The 22545-nt window shown below is 45.7% G+C and overlaps 1 protein-coding gene across 3 annotated transcripts; it reads right to left on the bottom strand.

The window, feature by feature from the left end:
- Positions 1–808: 808 nt before the first annotated feature.
- Positions 809–22240, bottom strand: ST6GALNAC6 (ST6 N-acetylgalactosaminide alpha-2,6-sialyltransferase 6). 3 transcript variants are annotated; one of them, XM_020965709.2, is made up of 7 exons: positions 21957–22240; positions 20985–21037; positions 14825–14908; positions 11654–11833; positions 5902–6308; positions 3681–3788; positions 809–2994 (listed from the first exon to the last, which is right to left on the bottom strand). In XM_020965709.2, the coding sequence occupies exons 3-7, from the start codon at positions 14837–14839 to the stop codon at positions 2805–2807; spliced, it is 900 nt and encodes a 299-aa protein (XP_020821368.1). In that variant the 5' UTR covers positions 14840–14908; positions 20985–21037; positions 21957–22240; the 3' UTR covers positions 809–2804. The 3 variants fall into 3 exon arrangements, with proteins under 3 accessions (XP_020821368.1, XP_020821367.1, XP_020821369.1); XM_020965708.2 differs by lacking the exons at positions 20985–21037; positions 21957–22240 and adding an exon at positions 17936–18121; XM_020965710.2 differs by lacking the exons at positions 20985–21037; positions 21957–22240 and adding an exon at positions 17958–18121.
- Between the last annotated feature and the right edge of the window lie 305 nt (positions 22241–22545).

Raw genomic sequence — 22545 nt, 5'->3', positions numbered from 1 at the left:
GGATGGAAGGGATCTTAAAACATAGAATGCCAGAGCTGGGAGGGCCCTTAGAACCATTAGTTCAACTCCCTCATTTTCCAGATCAGAAACAGTTCAAGCGAGGGCAAGTGATACAGGTTTCAAGATCCAATCCCTTTGTCAAGTTTGAACTTAACTGACTAGCAATCAGATTCTTAAGCAACAGTTCTTGGTTCTTGGGGACAAAGAGAAATGAACTTGAAGCTGGAGGCTCTGGGTTCCAATCCTGTCTATACCACTTGTGTTGTTGCTCAGTCATTTCCAACTCTTCGTGACCCCATCCGAGGTTTTCTTGGCAGAGATACTGGAGGGGTTTGCCATTTCCTTCTCCAGGTCATTTTACAGATGAAGAAACTGAGCAAACAGGGTTAAGTGACTCACCCAGGGTCACACAGCTACAGTAGTAAGTGTCTGAGGCCAGACTGGAACTCCAGAAGGTGAGTCTTCCTGACTCTAACCCTGGAGCTCTATCCACTGTGCCACCTAGCTGCCCCATACCACTTACTACCTGTATAATTTTTGGTGCGTCACTTAACATCTCTGGGCCTCAGTTTCCTCATCTGTAAAAAAAACAGGAGGTTGCACTAGATGGCTTCTAAGGTCCTTTTTTTTTCCAGCTCAAGATCTCTAATCCTAAAAGTTTGGCTTCTTGGCCTGAGGCCACTGTTTCAAGATTCACTTAGGGTCTTGGTATTTGAGAGCTCCTAGTTCCAAGGACCACAGACAGACCGCAGAGACCCCACCATGAAAAAGTCTTAGCTGAGGTTTCAGACACAAGAAAGAAAGACAGTGACAGCTTAATAATATTTATTCCTGTACAAACCATTACAAAACCACCTTTCAGTGCTGAGGAAATCAGGTGGTGGTGGTGGCGGTGGCAGTGAGGGGAAGGCTCGTGCTGACACCCAAGAACAGAATGTACACTTCCTGACCCACGTGCTAGCCTAGCATCTGTCCTCAACCTGCCTCGTTCTACGTGGCACTCCCAGACACCCTCCAAAGAGACACGTCCAGGAAGGGTTTATCACATATCCCATGTCCTTCATCTTGATGCTTAGGAACAAAATGGCATGCTGAGTAGCTAGGTACACCCATTCTATCCCCACCAGCTCCTTTGGGGCTGCCCACTTTGTGCCACAGTGGCCACAGTTTAGGGAAAAAACAGAGTCAGCAATTAAGTGACAGGTCAGAAGGAAGGGAACCTGGAACCTCTTACTCCTCATTCCCTCTTCTGCTACTTGAGCAGAAGTTGGCTTTTTGGTTAGTAGGGTTTTTAAACGCCTCCAGACAGAAGGCATGTGCAAACCAAATTCCAATTGCAGTTAAAATGCCCATGTCCTTTTTCTGGAGTCTGGGTATAAGTCAAGCCTGCAGCCATAAGTTTCTTCCCAAACTAGTGGAAAATCACTCAGCAGGTGGGAAGGGACCTCACTGAGGCAAGATGGAGACATTGTCAAATTGGGGAGGTGGGATGGGGAACAAATGGAGAAGAGGAAATGAGGCACTGTCGAGTTAATTGTCAAGGAGATTAGCAGCTGTAAGGGGGCAGGGAGGAGGGGACGAATCCAATTGGATGTTTACCCCCTCAAGAGTGGGGTGCTCCCCCCTTCGCTGCCAAACACAGCCTTGGGAAGGACCGGGGAGAAGGGGTCTGGGAGAGGTCTTTGCCTATCCTGATAGAGCTGAGCTGTCTAGTCATTAGTTCCCAACCCACACCTGCCCAGAATGAGAACTAGAATGGAGTCAGCATGGGGTAAAGGGCATGGGGTCAGAAACAGAATCCTAAAATGTCTGGGCTGGAAGAGACCTCAGAGATCATTGAGTCCAAACCCTTCAAGTTATAGAGGAAGAAAATGAGACCCCATAGAGGAAAGTCACTTGCCCAAGGTCCAATAGTGAATTAGCAGCAGAATTGAGACTAGGACCCAGGGTTTTGGTCCAGGGATCCCTTATAGCATACAATCATTTCTCTCTCTCCTTTTCTTCCCATTTTCAGTGCCAGAGGATGGGGAGAAGCAAACACTTCTAAGTGGTATGGAGTGAAGAAAAAGGCCCCTGGAAGTACAGGGCCACAGAAATGCTAAGGACTGTCCTTGGCTCTCTCATCAGGCTAGGACAAAAGGAACCCAGCCAACGAAGAGAAGGGGAGGCTGTGTCCTGCTTCACTTGGAGGACTTGCTGAGACAGCAGGTCCAGGTGTCAGTGGGCAGGGGCACCGAGACCATTCGAAGTGGTTTGCACCTGTGGCAAAGGGCATGTTATGTGCCTCCCCTCCCAGCTCTTGGTCCCAGTGTCTCTGGGCCCAGGACCTCCTCTCAAGTCAACTGGAAAAAAACTGGAAGTTTTTTGTTTGTTTGTTTTGTTTAGTTTAGTTTTCTGGTGTCTCTTTAGGGAGAAACACCTTAGGGCCAAAGAAATCAGAACTAAGGCCTCACGGGGAAAGTCACGTCCTTGCCCTCTAAGTAACTCAGAAATGGGATCACAGCCCAGGTTGGCTGAAGGATACCCCAAGACCCTGATTCATTAGGAAATGTACCCCAGACCCTGTTTAGCTAAGATATGCCTCTAAGACCCTGATTGGCCAAAAGATACCCTCAAAGATGCCAAATAACCTGGAGATGCTGCCCTCCAGGCCTTGAATGACTAGAAGAGGCTCCAAGATCAATTAGTTGAGATATTGATTGACCAGCAGAATTCTCCTGAGTCCCAACTGGCCAGGACCTACCCCCTACACCCTGACTGTCCAGGAACCTACCCTCTGAGCCCTGATTGTCCAGGAGATACCCTTATGTCCAGGAAGGATGGGAGAAGGTAATGTTGTAGGCCCTAGACCAGGAGGAGAAAACCCTCTTCTCAGTGATGAAGCGGTGGTGATTCCCCTTGCGACTATGCTCATTCTGGATGTAGGTGACACATTCATCCGGCCCCTTGGGCTCGTAGTAGTGATAGGGCATCCGGCGGGGTTGGGGCCGCTGGCTAGAGAGGGGACAAAGAAAAGAGCATGCTGGTGAAGGATGCCTCAAGGCCCTCACTGGAGAAAAGAGATACCCCCCTGGATGCCCCCCTCCTGATAAGATAAAAAATGCCCTGAGGTTCTGAATGGCCCCACATGTAACCCATCCCACTTCCAAGTTACTCCAGCGATACCTCGTCGGCCCAGCTAACTGGATTAAACTGAGTCTAAAGGCAAGACCAAGCCTGTTTCCACTAGTGGAAACAGGACTAACACGTGGGATCAGTTGCATGTTCTCGGGCACGTCACTGTTTCCTCTTCTTCAAAACGAGAAGGGGTTGGACTTAGATGACCACTAAGGTCCTTTCCAACTCTTAACATTCTCAATCACCTATTGATTCATCCATTCAACAAACATTTATCGAATGTTTATATTGTACATAGGGGGCACACAAAGTTTTGATGAGATGTGGTTCCTTTCCTCAGGAAGCTTCCAGTCTAGGAGGGGCATAATGGCTAAATGGTTTTGGGGTTGGGATAAGCTGACTAATGGTTTGGGTGAGGGCCATCCTGGTGAGCTACAAAGGCAGTTTAATATGCCCACTTGTGCTGTCGGGGGGAAATGGGACGTTCAGTCCCTCCCCATGGACCTCTAGCAAAGGTGAGGTATGGGAAGAGGGGAGGAGTCAGGGAAGAACAGAAACCTTACCTGCAGTAGGTGGGCGGCACCATCCCATAGACATGGACCTGGTCACATAGCTCCACAGCAATTACCATGGTGAACCAGCCTGTGCTCAGCCAGGATCGAGACTTCTGCCTATGGGCCAGGAGCCAGGGAGCAGAGAATAAGGGAGGGGTAGCTTTGGGGAAGGGAGTCCAGCATAGGTCCAGGTGAGGAGGAGAGGAAGGCCATGCATTGGTCTATAACTACAGTATCTACCCACCCACCTGTTCCTCCTTCTAAAACCCGGTCCCCAGCCTCCTTCTGGCCAGTCACTCTCACCATCCAAAGAAGCCAATGTGAAACGTCCTTCCCTCATTACACCTGAGACCTTGCCTTTAAAAAAATTGGCCTGAGTGAGAAAGACAGGATTTACTCCTGAGCCCCAGATCTTTCTCCAAAAGAAGTGAAATGTAATGGAAAGTGTGTTGAAATAGATCTGGATTCCAATCTTGGCTGTTTTTACCTGTGTCATCTCAGGCAAGTCAATTTAACCTCTTTGAATCTCACTTGCTTCATCAGTAAAAGGAAGGGTCTGGATTAGATGTCTTAAGGTTCTTCCTTCTTTTTTTTTCTTGGAGGCAATTGGGGTTAAGTGACTTGCCCAAGGTCATATAGCTAGTAAATGCCTGAGGATTTGAACTCAAGTCCTCCTGACTCCAGAATCAGTGTTCTATCCACCTAGCTGCCCCCTTAAAGTTCTTTCTAGGGGCAGCTAGGTGGTGCAGTGGATAGAGCACTGATTCTGGAGTCAGGAGGACCTGAGTTCAAATCCGACCTCAGATACTTGACACTTACTAGCTGTGTGACCCTGGGCAAGCCACTTAACCCCATTACCTATCCAAAAACAAAGTTCTTTCTAAAAGTGATAATGATCCTAGGATTTCTTAGTCCCTAATAGACAGGATTCCCACATCCATTAGGTTGGCAGCTCCTCTACTTCCTAAATACCGTTTTCCCTCTCTTCAGGGGTACAAGGATTCCCTAAGCCTTCCCTTAATCTAGCAAACATAACCAAGAGAGGATTAGTCTATAACTTGACCCTCTTGAACTCGGTACTTTCTTTTTCTCGTTGTCATTGGTTCAGTGGAAGGACAGCTGACCTTGAATTCAAGCAACCCGGGTTCAAAGTTCAAAGCCCATTGCTGTTACTTTCTACCTGTGTGATCTTGGACAAGGCACTTAAACCTTTCTTCATCACTAAAATGAGGGGCTGAATTGCATGTCGTCTGAGGTCCCTTCTAGATCTATAATCCAATGTCCACTTTACCCCATGAGTACTCAGTAAAATTCTGTACTAAAACCAACAGTCCTATTGGATTGTGGCTACCTCCTAGTCTACCTCCACAACATCTCCTAGTCAAGGTACATGGTCACCAGCCTTATCATCTTCTCTAGACTCTCAGTCTCCTGGCCTCCCTACCTTCCCAGTCCCTCCCCTCTCCAATACTTCCTCCACAAAGCTGCCAAAATGAGTTTTCTAAAATTCAGGGGTGACTGTCTCATTCTCCTGCTCAAAAAAGGGGTGGCTCTCTATAGACTCTATCAGGATTAAATACAAACTCCTCTATTCAGAGTTTAAAACCCTGCAAAATCTGACTCCAAACTACCTTTCCAGATTTATTATATATTACCCCCTTTTATACACTCTACATACTACTGTTCTTCTCACACATACACACACACACACCATTACACCTCTTCTTTTCATATCTTTACACAAGCTACTTGGCACATACTTGGGATAAACTCTCTCTTCACCTGTTTCTAGTTTTCTTTAAAGCTCATCTCAAGCACCTTCTGCATGGAACTTTCCTGATTTCTACACCATCCCCACCCTCTCCTCTCCTCCTCCACCTTCCAAAACTACCTTGTATTTATTTTTCAGATACTTATATGTGTAAATGCCATCTTGCCCACAGCCCCTTGAGGGCAAGGGGTTTTCCCATTTTCTTTGTAGCCCCAGTACCTAGCATATTGACTGGCACATAACAGATGCTTAATAAATGCTCATTGATTGATTCATTGATTGGTGGGAGTTATTATGCCTACAGTAAACAAAGGTGCTGTTTATGTTAGGGGAGACTGCACCAGCAAAGAGGAATCAGAACAATGCATGCTGGGAGCTGGGGTGGTCAATTCATAGGCAGAATTGCAGTGCAAGGGAAAAAAAATGCCAGGAAGCCCGAGTAGACAAGGAAGCAAGTACCTGTCCTTGCCTGTCTCACCCCGGAAGAGGTCATCAAACTGCCGCATGCGGGTGGGCGAGACAGCATAGGCGGCCATATTGGGGAAGGCAAGACCCGCACGCTGGATGACACGGAGCAGGCTGCCATTGGGTTTCTGCATTTTGCTGGGGGGGCCCCAGAAGATGAACACAGTCTCTGGTGTCTTATTGACAAACTCCTGGGGCCGCCGTAGAACACGGTAAACACTGGAGTGAGCCACAACTCGAAAGGTGGTCTTGCTCCCCACGTCCAACTCATAGCCTGTGGTGGGTGCATCATTCATGCGTATGGTACACTCTGCCCGTTCAATCTCTGGTCCCAGCTTCGTGCCCAGAAGGTGGCTTGAGCTGGTGATGATCACACACTGGTGACAGTGGGAGGTCAGTGTCTGCCGAGGGAGAAGAAGAAGATTCTCTAATTTTATATCAAATCTCAGCTCTGCCACTCATTATCAGCATGACCTTCAGTAGGCAACTCGATATCCCTGGGCCTGTTTCCTCATCAGAAAAATGAGGCTGTTGGACACCTTTGACTGTAAGGTCGCTTCCAGTGCTATATTTCTATGAAAATTTAGATCCTATATGGTGCTTTAAGGTTGAAAACACTTTACATATATTGTCTCATTTGATCTTTCCAACAACCTTGCAAGTAAGCACTACTATTTTCTTCATTTTGTAGATAAAAGACTTGAGTCTCGGAAATGTTAAGTGACTCACCTAGGGTCATGACAGCCTTCCCTTACTCACTTCTGAGCAGGGCAAAGTATAGTGGAATTCCCAGCTTCTGCACTTTAGACACTCTACTTCAGTTAAGTTAAGGTAGCCTAAAGTTACACCGCCATGTTTGGTAGACATGTCAACTGCTGGCTTACATCTGACTCGTAGTCCAGTATTGTTGATTTGGGGCAGCTAGATGGTGCTGTAGTGCACAGAGCACCTGGTGGGGAGTCAGGAAAACTCAAGTTCAAATCCAGCCTCAGGCATTTACTAGCTGTGTGACCCTGGGCAAGTCATTTAATCCTGTTTGCCTCAGTTTCCTCATCTGCCAAATGAATGGAGAAGGAAATGGCAAACCACTACAGTATCTATGCCAAGAAAACCCCAAATGGGGTCACAGAGAGTTGGACACGACTGAAATAACCAAACAATTGTTACTCCAGATCTCTCCCATTCTCTACCTGTGCAACTGATTTTTCTTAACATGAGTACACCACTTCACATTTGTTGCAATCAAACTTTATCATGTTAGACAAATCTTTTTGAATTCTGATTCTGTCATCTAATGTATTTTATCCCTCTATTTATATACAGATTGCCTCCCCTAGTAGAACACATGTTCCTCTGTGAACTGGTACCTTAGAAATAGGTATCTTAGAAAAGTGGAATCATTCTACAGCAGCAAACAAATATAGTAACTCAATGTTTGACAAGTATAAAGACTTAAGTTTTGGGGATAAGAATTCATTATTTGGTAAAAATTGTTGGTAAATACCAATTGATAAATGGATATGAACAGGCAGTTTTCAGATGAAGAAATTAAAGGTATCTATATGAAAAAAAATGTTCTGAATCACTATTGATTAGAGAAATGCAAATCAAAACAACTCTGAGGTATCACATCACACCTATCAGATTGGCCAACAAGACAACAGGACAATGATAAATGTTGGAGAAGATGTGGGAAAATTGGAATACTACTGCATTCTTGGTGGAGTTGTGAACTGACCCAACCATTTTGGAGAGCAATTTGGAACTGTGCCCAAAGGGCTATAAAAATGTGCATACCCTTTGACCCAGCAATACCACTTCTAGGGCAGTATCCTGAAGAGATCATAAAAATGGGAAAAGGATCCATATGTACAAAAATATTTATAGCAGCTCTTTTTGTGGTGACGAAGAATTAGAAATTGAGGGGATACCCATCAATTGAGAAATGCCTGAACAAGTTGTGGTATGTGAATGTAATGGAATACTACCGTGCTATAAGAAATGATAAGCAACCAGACTTCAGAAAAATCTGGAAAGACTCGTATGGACTGATGCTGAGTGAAGTGAGCAGAACCAGGGTGAACATTGTACACAGTGATACTAACATTGCGCAATGACCAATTTTGTTAGACTTAGCTCGTCTGAGCAATGCAACAATCTAAGACAATTCCAAAAGACTCTTGATGGAAAATGCTATCCACATCCAGAGAAAGAACTATGGAGTCTGAATGCAGATCAAAGCATACTATTTGCTCTTTTTTTTTTCTTTCTTGTGGTTTTTCCCTTTTGCTCTGATTCTTCTTTCACAACATGACTAATGTGGAAATATGTTGAATATGATTGTACGCGTATAGCCTTTATCAGATTGCTTGCTGTTTTAGGGAAGAGGAAGGGGAAGGAGGAGGGCAGAAATTTAGAACTCAAAACGTTATAAAAGCAAATGTTGAAAACTAAAAATAAATAAATAAATTTTTTAAATAAAAAAAGGTTTTGTAAAAATAAAACAAATATAGCTAAGATCAGAAGGAAAGCAGAAAACTGAGGCGGGGGGGGATTTTATAGATGGTTCCTCAGATAAAGTTCTTATATCTTAAATATATAAAGAACTTCATCATAAGAATGTGAGTCATTCTCCAATTGATAAATGGTCAAAGGATATGAATAGGCAGTTTATCAATGAAGAATTTAAAACAATTTATAGTCATATGAAAAAATGCTCTAAATCATTATTGATTAGAGAAATGTAAATGAAAACAACCTTGAGATATCATTTTATACCTATCAGATTGGCTAAACTGATAGAAAGGGAAAGTGACAAATGTTGGAGGGGATGTGGAAAAATTGGGACCTTAATTCATTGTTGGTGGATTTGTGAGCTAATCCAACCATTTTGAAGAGAAATTTGGAATTATGCCCAAAGAGTAGTTAAACTGCCTGTACCTTTTGACCCAGCAATACCACTATTAAGTCTGTTTCCCAAGATGATTAGGGAAAATGGAAAAGAACCTACATGTACTAAAATATTTATAGCAACTTTCCTTGTGGTGGCAAAGAACTGGAAATTGCAGGGATGCTCATCAACTGGGAAATGGCTAAACAAATTATGGTATATGTTCATGATGGACTATTACTCTGCTATAAGAAATGATGAACTCAATGATTTTAGAAAAGCATGGAGAGACTTCCACGAAATAATGAAGAGCGAAATGAGCAGAACCAAGAGAACATTGTATACAGTAATAGCAGTATTGTTTTAAGAACAACTTTGAGCAACCAAGTTATTCTGACTATTATAAACACCCAAATTAACCACAAAGATCCTATGAAGGAAGCTGCTGCTTGAATCCAGAAAAAGAACTGACATATATAAATATATATACAAACACTCATATGTATATATATATGTGTGTGTCATAGATGTATGTATATACATATGTGCGTAGATGCACACACATATACACACACGTGCAGATTTGTGTCTAATGGTAGCCATCCAAAAGTTTGGGGGGGAAGGGGGAAAAAAAGTCACATGATAACTGTTGTATATTTGAAAGGAACAGCAAGTTGTACATAATGGATCTGCAATTTCAGGTGCAATTCTCTCCACATTGTTCTAGGCATTCTGGAAAAAAACAATTAGAATTATGCCCCAAAAGTCAGTAAATGGCCTTTGCCATCACAAGGTTTATACTCCAAAAAGATCAGAGAAAGAGGAAAAGGACCTCTATGTACAAAAATATTTATAACAACCCTTTTTGTAGTGGTAAAAAGCTAGAAACTAAGGAGTTCCCATTAACTAGGGAACGGCTGAATAAATAATGGTACATGAACACGACAGTACTACTGTGCTGTAAAACATGTTGAAAGGGACGATTTCAGAGAAACCTGTGAAGATTTATATGAACTGATGCAGAATGAGATAATCTGAACCAGAACAATTTACACAATGTCAACAACTCCGTAAAGACAAACAACTTTGAAAGACTTAAGAATTCTAATCAACTCAGTGACAAACCATGATTCCAAAGGACTGATGAGGAAAAATGCTACTTACCTCTTAAAAGAGAGGGGATGGACTCAAAATGCAGGTTGAAATATACATTTTGGGGACATGGCCAACATGGGATTTTGTTTTGCTTGGTTATGCATATTTATTACAAGGGTTTGGCTTTCGTTTCTGTTTTCTTTTCAATGGGGTAGGAGAGGTTAGAGCAGCTAGGTGGAGAAGTGGATAGAGTGCCAGGTCTGGAGTTAGGAAAACCTGAAATCAAATCTGGCCTCAGACACTCAGTAGCTATATGGCCCTAGGCAAGTCACTTAACCTGGTTTCCCTCAGTTTCCTCATCTAAATGAGCTGGAGAAGGAAATGGTAAACATTCCAGTATCTTTGCCGAGAAAACCCCCAATTGGGGTTGCAAAGAGTCAGACGTGACTGAAATAATTGAACAACAACAACAACAACAGGAGAGGTTAAGAGAGAGACAAAAAATAAGTGTTTATTAATTGGAAAAAGTAAGTGCCTTGAGGAGAGGAACTATTTGCACTTCATCTCCTCAGTGTTTTAGCACAGTAGCATATCATAGATGCTTAATAAATGCTTATTGTTAAATAATTGGTTGTCATCTACGAATTTGGCATTAATCTCCTCATTCAAATGGCTCATAAGATGTTTAGATTTAGAGAAAACACCCAAATGTTCACACGGACTATTTGTGCCCGACCTGTGGTAGAACATTCCAAGCTTGTATTGGTCCGATCAGCCACAGTCAGACACACTGTACCTTGACACTGGCATAAGGATGCCATTTTGGTCCTCTTTGAGGATGAAGGACAGCAGCCAACCAAAAGATATTATACAGAACTGGGATGAGGTCAGAGCCCTGTGACCACAAATGGGGAAAATGGAAACAAATGATTGGGCCCCCAATTGGGTATGACACATTTCCTGATGTCCTGGCCCCACGCCTACATCCTCATCCTTGGGTATCTCAGAAAGCCGAGGAAGAACCAGAACAATTTATACTACATCCACAATAATTTTCAAACTTTCAAAGACTTCATATCTATGATCAAAAGTGGACCAGACGTGACTTCAGAGGACTGACATTAAAGGGTATCACCTGCCTCTCAGCAGAGAGGTGACAGACTTCAAGTACATAATAAGGCACATTTTCAGACAACAGCTGATGTGTTGATTGATTTTCCTTTATTACTCTTTGTTACATGGGGGGATAATATTGGTGTGAAAAGGGGAGGAGAAAAGAGTCATTGAGAAGAGACAGAAATGTAAAATAAGTATCAATAATTTTTTTAATCCAAGGGAACATTTCTGAAGGAGTGTTCCAGTGCTCCCAGTCCCTCCCCTTTCTGGGTAGATAGATAGGTGAGGGCAATATCTAGGAAAGGCCTCTCCATAAGAAGAAGGATGTGGTACAATAAGAAGACTAACTTTGGAAAAAGAGGACGTGGGTTCAAATCCTGCCTCTGCTACTAACTACCTGTGTGACCACCTTGGGCAAGTCACTTACCCTATCTGGGCTTCAGTTTCCTTCTCTGCAAAATGTAGGGTTGGACTAAATGTTCTTTGGGATCTCTCCCACTTATAGGTCTATGATCTCATAATAACTGGTCTTCCTAAAGGCTCTCATGCCTGATCCCACCCAAGCAGGGTTCTCAGCAGCAGTAATTCCCATAGAGGGGTAAGATTTCCCAAAGCTCTGGACTGGCCAGCCCTCTGTCCTCCTACCTTGTTGCCAAGGACTGGCACATAGCTGTCAGCAATGGACCACTTCTTCAGGTTGCGTGTCCAGTGGAAGCGGCCTCGAAGAGAACTATAGGGGAAGACGTCGTTGACGCTGTTGGAGCTATAGAGGATGAGGAGGGTGATGAGCGCAAACAGGGCCCCTAGCACCACTGATCGTTGGCCCTACAGGAGAAGGGAAGAAGCCTAGATGAAAAGCATTCAGAGGCTAAGAAACAAAGTCACACCCCCTCCAGCTCTTAGGCCACAGTAGGGAAAACCAGCTAAGTCATACCTCTTAGTCATGGAGACAGTCCAGGCACATTGAATGAATGAATGAATGAGTGAGTGAATGAGTGAATGAAAAAGCACTTACCAGGCAATGTGCTATGCACTGGAGATGTAAATACAAAAACAAAGACAATGGCTACCCTCAAGGAGCTTACATTCTAAGAGGGGAAGACAAAACATATAGGGAAATGATAGCCAGAATAGGATAAATGATTGATGCTGTCCTTCCTAGGAATGACAGAATGAGAGTACCAATTTGATTACTTTTCCCATAGCACTTACCTCACCATCCCCCCTACCCTCTCTGCTTCCTGCTGCATCTGGGAGATAGCTGGAGCACATCCCAATTGGTCTTCAAGCTGACAGTGGCCTTCTAGCCATTCCTGCAACAGGACACTCTAACTCCCAACTCTTGTCTTCTCACTGACTGTGCTCCATGCCTAGAATGCTCTGTCCTCACCTCCCTCTCCTGGCTTTCTTCCAGACTCTACTCAAACCCTACCCTCTACAAGGGGGCTTTTTCTAGTTCTCTACTCTCTCTCCCACTGCTATTGCCTTCCGTCTAAGATTCAGCCTCATTTACCCTGTATAGATCTCATATGTACGTAGTTGTTTGCATGTTGCCAACCCCTTAAGAATGTGTGCTCCTGGAGGCAGAGGCTGGTTTTACCTTTCTTTATAACCCCAGAGCTTAGCACAGAGCCTGGCACACAGCAGGCACTTAATCTTTGTTGATCAATTGTGGAATGAAAGACCTCAGGGCAAGAGCTGGTGTGCCAGGTCCTCTGAAGACATCCTTACTGCTACGCCTGACTGCATCTCACTACAAGATGCTTCTTAAATACCTAATGATTACTCACCTATGGCACATCAGGTACCTCTCCGTCATGTGCCAGAAATATCTACTGAGCACCTACTCTGTGCCCAGCCCTGTCTCAGACTACATTGTAAATGATGACAAAAGGAAGCAGGCCCAATGAGAGACAAACATAAGGATAATTTACACTTGTAGGAAGAATCTAAGGGCCTCAGATGAGGGGAAGGATAAATCACCCTGGGCTAGGTGTAGTACTGACAAAGGTGGCCTTTAGCCATCTCTTGAAGGATGAAGAGGATTTGGATAGGCAAAAAGGAAAGAGGGCATTTCAGGTGGAGGTGGTGGCATGAGCAAAGGCATGAAATGGTATGTTTAGGGCAACAGTGAAGGACTAGTCTGGCTGGAGCAGAGAGTTCAAGTAGGCAGGAGTAGGAAATGAGGCTGAATTAGGAAGTTGGAGCTAAGCAGTGGAGAGACCGGAATATCAGACAGAAAAAACATTTGCTTTAGGCTGTAGGTACCTGTAAGTCAGAGAAGATATTTGAACAAGGAAATGAGACAGAATAAACATGATGTTTAAAACAGATGAACGTGGAAACATGCTCAAGATGGTCTATGGGGGAGAAAACAGGAATCTGCTAAATGAATCCAGGTAATGAGTCCTAGAGGAGGGTGGTGGCCAGAGAATGGAAAAGATAGGGGAATGATAAGTTTAAATCCCAGGGTGATGGATGACTCAGGAATAAGACCAAGATTTCAAGTCCTGGATTTGTCCTCAGATGAATGTGGCCCAAAGGAAGGGGTCAGGAGAGATCCAAGTTCAAATTCTGCTTTGAACTTGAGACTTTACCTATGGGATGAGGCAAATCTTTTAACCTCTCTGGGCCTCAGTTTCCCCATCGGCAAAATGGAATCTCATGTTACTTAACTCACAGCAGAGGTATCAAACTCTGCAGGCCAGCAAAGCTTGGGTTTACAGCCAAAAGATTTAAATGTGATTGGGAAATGTTTAACAAAATAAATTAAAATTCAAGACAACTCAGACAATGCTAATTTGTGGTTTTCAGGAATCCCTTTCTATTTGAATTTGATACCTTCACAGGATGGTTGTGATGAAGGTGTTTGGTAAACCTTAGGACATAACAGAAATTTGAACCTGGCCCCCAGCCCCTGACTCCAAGCCAAGTAAGGCCACACACTGGCCAGAGCGTCCTGTAGTGTAGTGAGAGCGTGAGGGTGACCAATAGGCTTCCTAACCCCCATATCATTCCTGTACTCTCCAGTCTCCTCAGCACCCTCAGGCTTAGCTCACATGGGCACCATTTAGAGTGTACTAATCGTCACTTTATTTGGACCTGTTGTTAATCGGTTGTATCTTATTCATATATAGCAGGCAGCCAGGTGGCACAGTGGATAGAGCACCAGGCCTGTAGTTCAGGAAGACCTGAGTTCAAATCCAGCCTCAGACACTTACTAGTTGTATAACCCTGGGCAACTCACTTAACCCTGTTTGCATCAGTTTCCTCACCTATAAAATGAACTGGAGACGGAAATGGCTAACCACTCTAGTACCTTTGCCAAGAAAACCCCAAATGGAGTCACACACCACTAAACAAGAACAATCTTATTCATATAGTAGAGACTTCTCTTTTGGCACGGGCCAGATCTTTTCCTTCTTTGGTATACCTAATGAGGGGCCCCAAACTCAGTGAGAGTTCATTCTAGGCATCTCACCAACTTTTTAGAGCACTTTTACACCCGTTCCCTAATTTGATCCTCCCCAAAATCCTCTAAGTTAGGCAAGACAGGAATCCTTATCTCCATTTTATAGATGAGAAAAATGAGGTCCAGAGGAATTGAGGCCCCCCAGTAGGAGGCCCCTTCAGCATCTGAACCTGGTACAGGAAGTACTACTATTGAACAGCAGAGATAGTTACAAAGGGCCCACGGTGCCCCCAGGCTGCAGTTCCCCCCAGGGACAGGCTAAAATTCAAGAAGTGCTGGTGCAGAGCAGGTCAAGAGCCCAGAAAGATACCTGGGCAGGGAGAAGAGAAGGATGAGGCACTTACCTTATTTTTATTCATGTCTCTCCAGCAATCTTGGGGTGGGAGCAGCCTTCCAGTCACCCGGGGGAGGGGGAAAAAGGGTCACACCTGCAAGCCAACAGTAAAGGGTTCAACTCCTCCCAAAAACCAGGGCTTGGTTCACCAGGGGCTGACCCAGACAGAGGAGACATGGCCTTAAAATACAGTAAGTGACCACTGAAAGAGCTAGGATTTCCACTGACTGGTCCCATGATGAAAAAGCAGCCAACTTCACTCATCATGGTCTTGGGCTAACATTGGACATTGCTTTCCCTTCTCCAGCCTCCATCCTTTCTCCTTTTCCCTGACCAAGAGCTGTGCCCCTGCCCCCCTATCAAAGGGGATGCCCCCAAATTAGGGCTGGTAGGCCCGGAAGACCCCTGAGACGAGACAGAAGGGAGAGAGAAGCAGTTATACTTGTCAGGACAAGCCCATATTTTAACCATATGCCCTTTTTTCTCCATGCTCTGAAATGTCCCTCACTGGTGCACCTTCTTCCTTGTCACTCCCTTCTCCCTTCTTTCCTTTTTCATCTTCATGCTTAATAAGAGACATACTCACCAGGTCTAAATCAGAGCCTGAGGATATTCTTACAGGTACATTTTCCAGATGAATTCCCCAACCATCATCCTTCCTATCCATCTCTATTGGTTGGTCAGGTTCCTTCTGGCCAAACCCTCATGGCTACCCCCAACAAGACTCCACCCATCTTTCCAGGATTGGCCCTTAAGGTTGACAAGTACTCAATGTTGCCAATTTCCACATAAAATCAGAGAATGTCTGAGCTGGAAAAGACCTTTGAAATCATCTAGCTCAACCTCCTCATTTAACAGATGAAGGAATTGAGGGCCCACAAATGGGAAGTGTCTTCTCTAAATCATACAATGAATAAGCATAAGAGCCCGGGCTAGAACCCCTGTCTTCCAAGGCTACCACCAGAGCAGATCACTGGGGATCCTCTCCAGCATCAGTCGGCAGGGGATGCATTGCCTACCTAAGGGCATCTGCCTATCCAAACAACAACCTAACCACCAGGGCATTACACAGGGAAATTGAATTAGAACTTGAGGGAAGGGGAGGTAGGTATGAGGGGCTTAAAGGAGAGGAATACCAGTTCCATCGGAGAAGGAGCAAAGAATACTCAGCACATGTCGAATTTAATTGAATAGAATGCCTGAAGAGAGGTTAAAGCAATTTCAGGACTCATAGAAAATTAGAGCTGGTTAAGCTCTTAATGCATTAGAGCTAGAAGGACCCTTGAAACACAGCATGTCAGATCTAGAAGGGATCTGAGACAACCAGATCATTTGATACAGAAGCCCACAGAAACAAAGTGATCTGTTTAGAATCTTTCAAGTAGCTGCTGAACACCTAACAGTGTTTGCTGAATTGAATTGTATAGGGTCAAGCTGTTATGATCCTGTGCAATTAAGGTATTAATAATGCCTAATTGCACTAGGTTAGTGTAAGAACTGGAACTAAAACCTAGGTCAGGTGACAGCTATCTCAGTGCTGAGCTCCCCTGCCAAGTGAAAGCAGATCACATGTGCCATGCCTGGAAAGTAGGGCCCCCTTGCCCTCCCATATGGGGGTGGGAGAAAGGCCAGGCTTCTCTTGGTTCCCACTCATTTCTCAGATGGAGGGAGTGCTCTCTTCCAAGCCTCCCTATCCTGGGTTCCCAGGCCAAGGCAGCTCCCCTAGGTATACCAGCACAGCCCCTCAAACCTCCTCCCTACTCCACAACTTATCCCAGGTTCCCCTCGTGCTAACAAGCAGGTAGGACAAGGTTCCAGAGATGGGAGAAGTAAAACAAAGGACTGGAGATCCAAGGAGAACTGATAAGTCCGCCTGTGTCAGACTCTAGGACAGTTATGTGGCCCCAACCCCCTCTCCACTGACAGAGCCTACCCTTCCCATCTTCTCTCCCCTCCTCCTCTCCCTCTGTGCCTTAGGTGTGTGGGAGGCTGAGAGTGTAGATTCAGAACATTCCGTCCCACTATAGACACAAGCTCCAGCTCCCACAACACCCCTCCATCCTATTCTCTCCCTTCTTCCCCGCCCCCCAAAAGTGGAGCACAAGGTCCCCGGGTGGGAGGGCTCAGGAAGAAAATACATCAGGGAAAGGCAGGGGACAGGAGGCAGTTGGGGGAGGTAGGATTTGAGGAGGATAGGATTCGGGAGGAGAAGGGGGGATGGAGAGCCACCAAAACCACCCCTTCCATGAAAGTAGCATCTGGGTCAAGAGAGTCCCACTCCTTTTCCAGACATGGGCCGCTGGGAGCCCCGACTCTGCGCCAGGAATGCTCCCTCATTCTCACTGGCCCCTGTAAGAATGGGGGGGGGGAGGCAGAAGGGAGAGGGGGCCCTAGAGCAGTGCATTCTGGGTTGTCATTGCTCACACACCCTCCCAGCTCCCCCACCCCCCCTAGCACTCTGGCCCCAGGGCACGCTCCCTCTACTCCCATTAGAACCCCCACCACCACTCCCCCCCATAGCTCCTCCCAAGGATTACCCTCTGCCAGCAAGTTTTTGGACAGCCTTAGGGCCCATCCAGAGTGCAGGAACGTCAGAGCCCCAATACGGGGGCAAAGATCATGGCCCAGGAACCCAGCGGAGCAAGCAGAAACTCTGAGGATCAGCCCCCACAACCCTGGCGCGGGGGCTTCGATAAAGCAGCTTAGTTTGACCCAGGATGGGGAGACTAGATAGAGGAGCAGAGGAAAGCAATGGGGAGGGGGACAAGCACCCCTTCATCACCTCTGAGCCCTGGAATCCCCCCACTCTGCCTGCCCCCTTCCTCCATCAGGTGCCGTGCCCTTTCCCTTCACTCCCTTCTTCACTAGGATGGGGGCAGGGTCCACCATCCAGTCCTAGCAGCTGTCAAGCTGGGGTGGAGGCTGCCTGCGGCGCCAGTACCCGGAGGATTCCTAAGCGCAAATGAGGGCGAGGCACAGAGTTGGAGGGAGATCGGGGCAAAGGGGTCCCATTTACCAAGCTCCTGGACCAGCCCCCCACCCCCACCCCTCCCACTCAGCGCATCTCCTCTCCCGGGCCCTCCCCTTCCCGGGCATCATCTGCCCCAGGCCCCTGGCTCACCTCCCCCGGGGAGCGCCCGTACCCGGTCCCGCTCACATGGCGCTGCAGCTGGGCCCCCAGCGCCTCCGCAGCCCCGGAGCCGCTACTGGCCCAGGCCCCGCTACAACCAGAGCAGGAGCCGGAGCCCGGAGTCAGAGCCCGAGCCCGAGCAGCTCGAGGTCCTAGCGCCGCCCAGGCTACTCCTGACCAGCCGGCTCAGGGAGGGAGGAGCGCAAAACCCGAGGGGGGAGGCTCCGCCCTCGCCCCAGAGCTGCCTCCCCGTTTAGGCATGATTCTTCAGAATCCTAAGGGATTATTGTGTGCCTTAGTCTCTCCCGCTCCCCGCCTCAAACATCCTGGGCACACAGATAAGTGTCAAGTCAAGTCAACAAGCATTTATTAAGCTCCTACTGTGTCCCAGGTTCTGTGCTAACTAAGCGTTAGGGGATACAAAGAAAAGCGATATGTGTAGCCACCTCTCCATCACTCCTGCCCTCCTCTTAGTCCAGGTACTTATCCACTTTCCCCTAGATTATTTTTTTTCTCTGTCTCTTTTCCTCAACTTTTCTCCCTGCCTCTAATTTCTCTCCCTCCAGTCTCTCCTGCCAGACTAACACTCCCGATGCTATCCTCTGATAGCCAGTGACTAAAAAACCTCTAGCGGCTCCCTATTGCTTACAGGATAAACTGCCATAGCCATGGCAGGAGGTGCAGCTTGGTGTGGTATCTCGCATAATAGACTTGCAGTCAAAGACAACGGTTTAAATCGCCTCTCTGACATTTCCTAGCTCTCTTAAGTCCGTGGATAAATACATAACCTCTGGGAGTCTCAGGTTCCTCATCTGTAAATTGGGGATAATAATATCTGTAGTAATCATCTCACAGGGTTTGTTATTGAGGCTGAAAGGAGATAATTACACTCTTTGTAAATTCTAAAGCCGTATAATGCAATATTAGCAATAAACTATCTCTTAGCATTATAGTCAGGTCAAGAAGTATTTATTAAGCCCTTATTATGTGCCAGACACTATGCTAAGCTCTGGAACTACAAATACAAGCCAAAAAGGAAGACAACCCCTGCCCTCAAGGAGCTTACATCCTAATGGGAAAAGATAATACATAAAACAATGAAATAGGTAGGAGGAGAGATAAAGACAAAGTGGGAGGGGGGTGGAGAGCTTGGTAGTGGAGAAAATCCCTGCACTAAAATTTTAGAATACACAGTAATTATAAGTGGAACCAAATTAAAATGATAGAATTTCAGACCTGGAAGGTGCTTTAGGCCTATATCAGAACTAGAAGGTGTCTTAGAATATAGAATGTTAGAGCTTTAAGGAACCTGAGACATCAAATCCATTCACACCCCCTCACCCCATTCTGCATATGGGAAAACCAAGTACCAGAAAGGAAATGGGTCTTGCACAGAGCCGCACAGGTAGTTAGCTAGAAAACCAATACTGGAACCCAACCCTAAACCAATTGACAAGCATTTATTACTGTACCAGGCCCTGATTTTTATTGGGGAAAACAACATGTACTATAAAAATATAGAAAATAGATACAAGATAGTTGGTGGGGGAAGGTAGTAGCATTCCAGGAGGATCAGGAAAGACTTCATGTATTCTTGGCTCAAGCTAAGCCCTGAAGGAAAAAAGGCATTGAAAGAAGAGGAAAGGAGGCATTGTGTTCTAGGCAGAAGAGGAAGGCCAATGCCTTCTATGATGAACAGTAAGACCAGGTTAGCCAGGTCTTACAGTGTGTGAAGAGGAGGCACATGTAAGGGGGCTTAAAAGGTGGTGGAGCATTTTAGAAGCTAAACTGAAGTTTGGTTTTGATCCTACAGGTAGCTGGGAGGCCCTGGAGTTCATTCAGTAAGGGGGGTGGGGCAGGGTGACTTGTTCAGGCCTGTGCTTTAAGACTCAATTTGTCAGCCAGGTGAAGGATGGATTGGAGAGAGAAGAGCATGGAGAAATGGAAACCAATTAAGAGGCTACTTCAGCTGTCCAGATGAGAGATGACAAAGGGCTTGAATTAAATGGTGGCAATGGAAGAGGAGAGGAGATAGATGCCAGAGATGTTGTGGAGGCAAGATAGTGGCAGCCGATTGGATTCCTGACTTGTTTTTTCCCCAAAGGTAGGAGGAACTAATCAAAGATCCTTTGCTGAGAGCTGAGGAGGGAGGGAAGGACCTGGGGCAGGAGGAATATTGCCAGAGAAGAGGGATTTGCTACAAGCAGGGCTAAGGGAACAAAATAGACCATCTCCTCCACATAGCCACTGGTGTTGCTCTAGTTCTGCCCACAGACAAAAGGCCAAAATGAAAGCTTATGAAGGAAAACAGGATGATGAGAAATGCCTCCTTAGGGCAGGCAAGTGCCAAGAATCTCCTTGGGTTTGCCCAGGTCACACCTGACCACTTATGAGTTCCCCATTCTCCTAGGAAGCCTCTGCCACCCTCCTTACCCCTGGCCCACATGTCCTGTGCTCCAGGTTCCTTTTTAGCTGGCACCTCATTCCTCTCTCACTGCAAGGAATATGGAGCTGAGTGATATAGATGGTGAAAAGAGTACCAGCCCTGCTACTAGCCCATTGGCCAAATCTGTTCACCTCTCTGAGCCTCAGTTTCCCAGCTATACAACAGAGAGAATGAACTAAATGATATCTAAGGTGCCTTCTGGCTCTGACAGTCTAGCCAATCTATGACGCCTGCAAGAGCAGGGACACCTGGCTGTGTCCATTTTGCCAGGGAATTGGCAGGCTCTTATGTGATGGGATTTGAAGATGGCATTTAAATAACATCAATATTTGTCTTTGGAATCAAGAGCTCTGGAGCTCAGGTGTTGGGCAAGCAGAGGGACTGCTGCTAAGGCAGTGAGTGAATGGAAATTTCAAGAAGTATATTGCTTTGGGAAAGAGGTGCTCATCCTTCCAGCTGAATTCAGAATTCAGATTTTGTCTTCAGGAGAATGAATGACTGCAGGTAGGTAGGGGGCAGGTAGGGAGGCAGGTCTGCTTCTCTGGCCACTGGGGGTGAGGGTGGGGAGATACTTCATGGGAGGAAGAAACTTACCTGGATGGCCTTAGGCCTAGTTCAGTTATGGAACTTCCTGAAGGCAGGGAAACCTATTAAAAAAAAATATAGGACACCTCACCTTTCCTGTTCCTGTTCTGACTCCTCCATTCCTACCTGCCCTCCCCCCAATGACACAGCAAGCAAAAAACATTCATTAAGTGTCTGCTACTTTATCACAGTCTCCCTCGCGTTTTAGCCATTTTTTGTCCATTCTTCTCCCATCTCCAACACCAGATTGTAGCCTGTTTGAGGGCAGGTCATTTTTCATCTTTAGTAAATGGCTCCACTCACCATCTCTGAACTTTCTAAACCATAATACCTCTCCCTGTCCACTACAACCTTTCATGTGTTGACTCCTATAAGAATGTAAGCTCCTTAAGGACAAGGCCTGTCCCAAACTTCTGTATTTCTATCCACAGGCTTAGCAAAGTACTTGCCATATAATAATTACTTAATAAATGATTTTTCACTCATCCAACTTGTGCCTAGCATATTTGGGGGTGAAAGATGGGGACAGGAGGGAACAGCACCTGTGATTTCATTGACCTAGAAAATTCTCTGGGAGGAAATTCCCTCTAGCAATGCAGAATGTCACCTGCTTATAGTTTTAGGGAGTTCCCAGAGGGGGCAATAAGAAGAACTCAGTGTTACAGCTATTATGCATCACAAATAGAACTTAAACCCAGGCCAGCTCCATACATATCCACACACACACACACACACATAGCCCCACCTTCCGCATAGAAGATGCTAAATTATTGTTTGTCAGACTGAATAGACTTTATATGCCCAGCAAATTGCATCTATGTCTTACATCTTGTATCTTGGCCTTTGGGAAGATGCTAGTGATAATTCTGATGTAAAACCATAGGCTCTTAGAGCTAAAAGGTGCCTAAGAAACCCTTTAATCAAGTCCCTTTGTTTTACAGTTAAGGAAGCTAGGAGAATAAGACATACAAACTGACTTACCCAGAGTCACTCAAGGCTTAGCTGTGTAGTTATGGAAAAACAGGATTATACAGGCCAGGTCTTCTCTCTCTTTCCACAATGCCTGTCAAGCAGAGAGATGCCCACAAACCTTTCCTTCTGCAATCTCCAAATTCCAGGAGCAATCTTCAGAAATTTAAGAACTCCATTTAGTGAAGAAAAAGGCCCCGAAAAGTTCCTGGCAGTGTCCTTCATCCAAGATGGGGAATCTTCCTCTCCTTCGCTTGAGATAATAGAGCTAGCTTCGTATATATTTACTTTGAGCCTCCAAATAAAACACTAGTCGATCAACCTAGTAATGCCACACCTTAGTAACGCCTCCTTGTTATAGAAGAGGAACTGTGAGACTTCTAGGGGGTGGGTCACCTAAGCTTCTGGGTCAACATTCTGGTCTCTGGGACCTCGGCCAGAATAGTGTTTCCTCCACACCCCCATGATTCCCCTAGTGCTGTAAGTTGGGAGTGTTCTGCCAGTATTCATATCCATGCTCTAGTCACAGAGAATCACATCCCTTCACAGCAAAGGAGTGTCAAGACTTTGACCTTGTCCAGCTGGTGTCGATGCTGAAATA

The sequence above is a fragment of the Phascolarctos cinereus genome, unplaced genomic scaffold, assembly GCF_003287225.1.
Source record: "Phascolarctos cinereus isolate Bilbo 61053 unplaced genomic scaffold, phaCin_HiC Scaffold_2;HRSCAF=192, whole genome shotgun sequence".
Taxonomy (NCBI): domain Eukaryota; kingdom Metazoa; phylum Chordata; class Mammalia; order Diprotodontia; family Phascolarctidae; genus Phascolarctos; species Phascolarctos cinereus.
The sequence above is the reverse complement of the archived record's forward strand: the minus strand, read 5'-3'. Positions and strand labels throughout refer to the sequence as shown.